The 3,114-nt window shown below is 36.7% G+C and overlaps 1 protein-coding gene across 1 annotated transcript; it reads right to left on the reverse strand.

Moving 5' to 3' along the window:
• Positions 1–1,879, reverse strand: LOC113280822 (protein trichome birefringence-like 2). The gene is made up of 5 exons (XM_026529400.1): positions 1,374–1,879; positions 1,058–1,253; positions 749–960; positions 514–672; positions 1–439 (listed from the first exon to the last, which is right to left on the reverse strand). Exons 1-5 carry the CDS (start codon positions 1,877–1,879, stop codon positions 49–51), a joined length of 1,464 nt encoding a protein of 487 aa, XP_026385185.1. The 3' UTR covers positions 1–48.
• Between the last annotated feature and the right edge of the window lie 1,235 nt (positions 1,880–3,114).

Genomic DNA, 3,114 nt, shown 5'->3' on the forward strand with positions numbered 1-3,114 from the left:
AACATCGACCCTGTGCATAAAGTAGGTTCAGAGAGACCATGGAACATATCATGGGACTATACAAGGAAATTTAGTTCCTACAGAATTCCCAAAAGGTTGGCGACCAAAAGATCCTTTAGCAGCCTTCAAGAGAGAAGCATATAACAACTCATTCCATGTATCTGGTACACCTGGTAAGCACCAATGACTACAATCTTGATGATCCAATGCAACAATCCTCTCTTGAACACTGTAATTTTTTGCATATACTGAAGGATGTGCATCAGCCCGGTAGTATGTAAGTTTACTGACATTCAGATATAAAACAGGAGACTTTAATTCCCCAAGTACGTCTCTAAGTATTTTCTCCCGTGAAGGTGATGGATTTATGTACGTTTCGTTACTCATGATCGGTTCTGTTTCTCTATTGCATTTTCCACCAGTGTTCCATTTCCCATCCCTGTGCAGTAGACCAAGTAAATTCACAAAATCCATAAATTAAAAGAATGAGATTCAACAACATATTATACGCACACGTAATGGGATATGGAATATCCTCTGAAAACGATCTGGGTCCTGGTAGAATCAATGCTGTTATCAATCCATCTCCTCCAAGTGGTAAGAGCTTTCTTGTATGCCTCGTCTATCTCCAATTTTGGGTGCAAGTAATCACCTTCTTGAAATATGTTTTCTCTGCAAGTGAAAACCAGTACAGTTGGTGAGGCACAATATTCATCGACAACGAAAATTACTTGCAAATGTGACTCACCCGTGATTCGTCTTATCAACATTCCACCAATGCCACGAATCAAAAACTACAATGTCAGCATCACGATACACCGATGCTGGAAGCTCGTCAATCAGATCCAATCTTAGCGTTCGAGGTCCTTGATGTAATAACATTTTGCTTCCACGACTCGTTTGATTAGCTTCGTAAATCAGATATGGAGACCAAACAAAAACTACGGAACAGTTGTAGTCCTAATATAAAAACAAAAGCCATCCATGAAAATACATTTCATCAATACAATTTGGATATCGAAAGTTGAAAACTTAAGTTTAATCAAACAGGATTTACCTCGTATCGCCGAGCTAAATCTCCTCGTATTTTGAATTCTGTATCCTTGGGGAACTTAACGATTCTGCTCTTATCTTGAATGGCATTCCATAACATACATATCATTGACATATACATATTTCTGTTCAGAGAATCCCCAACAAATACCAACTTTTTATCTCTCAGTCTATTGAGAAAATCAGTTGGATTAAAGAAGCTGCAAATAGATAAACATCGTCGATTGTCAAGGACATTGCGGGCGACATAAATTAAGCACAAGCAATTACACGCTCTGAACTGAAACAAAGAAACGGGAACATGTTGATCGATACATTACCCAGGTTTGGGTATATTATTGCATCCGGCATTGGTTTGTTGAGATTGCCACTGCCATTGCCATTGAAGGAACTGATTGTCCGGTCTTCCATTTTCGTAACAAGCAAACGGTCCTTTTCTCAAGTAAGGACAGGAACCAGGAGGATAATAAGGTTTTAGATCATTGACCTTGACCCATTTACCTTCAAAAATATCACACTCCACAAAACTTGAGTTCTTAGAACTCTTTTCCTTTCGATTTGTTTCCGTTACGACAGTACTGGTGGAGTTTTCCAATAGCTTCGCCGGAACAGCAGTTACAACAGAAATCAAAGCGGTGTCGCAAGTAGTACTTCTACTACTTGAAGTATGCGCCTCTCGTATCCAAACTACTGAATCCATTACTGATGGAAATACGAAGATAATAGCTGCAAGAACTAGGATGGAAGCTCCTATGATGAACTTGTAACCAAGAAGTACGGACGATGATGACCCGTATCTCTTTGAATGATCATGAGATGACGGCATCGTTAACAAGTGATCACATGACTTCTCCCAAACCTTAAGATTTCTCATCCGTAAAAGAAAATTGTTCAAAACAGAATTGAGATTGTCTCAGATCAACTGTGTTATGCATTCTATATTTCTATTCTATAGACTGAAATGATATCGACAAGAACGAGATCTCATTGACGTTTTTCAATGTAGCTAGCCAGATAAATGATTAATTAGTATTCCAAGTTGCTTCATTCAAAATATATAAACAATATATATGTAAGTTTCAATAACCGATTCTACTTGCATCTGGATTTGTTTGGCACTGTTTCTTATCGATACACCATAGTCGATTTTAATTTATACATATTCACGTTAAGCCCGGCATTTGTGGTATTTAATAACACTGCACATTCTTAACATTCGAATAGAATTGAATATTGTATTTGCATTGAATTTCTTTTTCTAAATCCACCATTTTGGAGTTGACAATATGTACAGAAATTAAGAAACAGTTGATCAGAACTTCGCGTTTAGATCTAGTACTACTTCAAAGAAGCTTCTTAATAAATCAAATTGCAATAAATAATGATCAACCGTGATAAGCGGCTCACTTCTGATCGACATATTCACGAATTCTAATGCATCAAGGTAACGTGCATGGCCTTTTGAGTTGTATAACTGTGTTCCAGTCAATGGCTAACAAAATGGTTAGTTTTAAGAGAAAAAGCGTTCTGCCTAATAAGATACATAGCCATATTTATACAGATTCATCTCCAACCTATAATAGCTCGCTAATTATGCTTTCACTAATAAAAATCACTAGATTTGTGCCCGTGCTATACAACGGGCATTTCTCTTTTAATTTGGTGTGTGGAGCTCCACCTCGTCCCTTGGCGACATATTTTTCATTTGGTTTGTAAGGAGTTTTGCTCTGTTCTGTGGCGATGTATTTTTTATTTGGTGTGGCAGGGCCAGGGGAAATACATTAAATTAGGTGGAGAAAAGATAGAAAACATGTACAAAATTCATTTGCACAGAAAATATATGGTTTGTTTTCTTCCTTTTTATGTATTAGTTTGGAAAAAGGAAATTAATATAATAATTCAGAATTCCGTATAATATTTCATTAGAAGCCTATTATAGGGGCTCCAAGTTGGTTTTGAGGGTTCATATAGATCAAGTGCCCCAAATATGTATCAGGGGATATTTCACCCATAACAAAACAAATATTTTTTTAATTATATTTATTAGTACTGTATTATCCT

Source organism: Papaver somniferum, chromosome 5 (assembly GCF_003573695.1).
Source record: "Papaver somniferum cultivar HN1 chromosome 5, ASM357369v1, whole genome shotgun sequence".
NCBI lineage: Eukaryota > Viridiplantae > Streptophyta > Magnoliopsida > Ranunculales > Papaveraceae > Papaver > Papaver somniferum.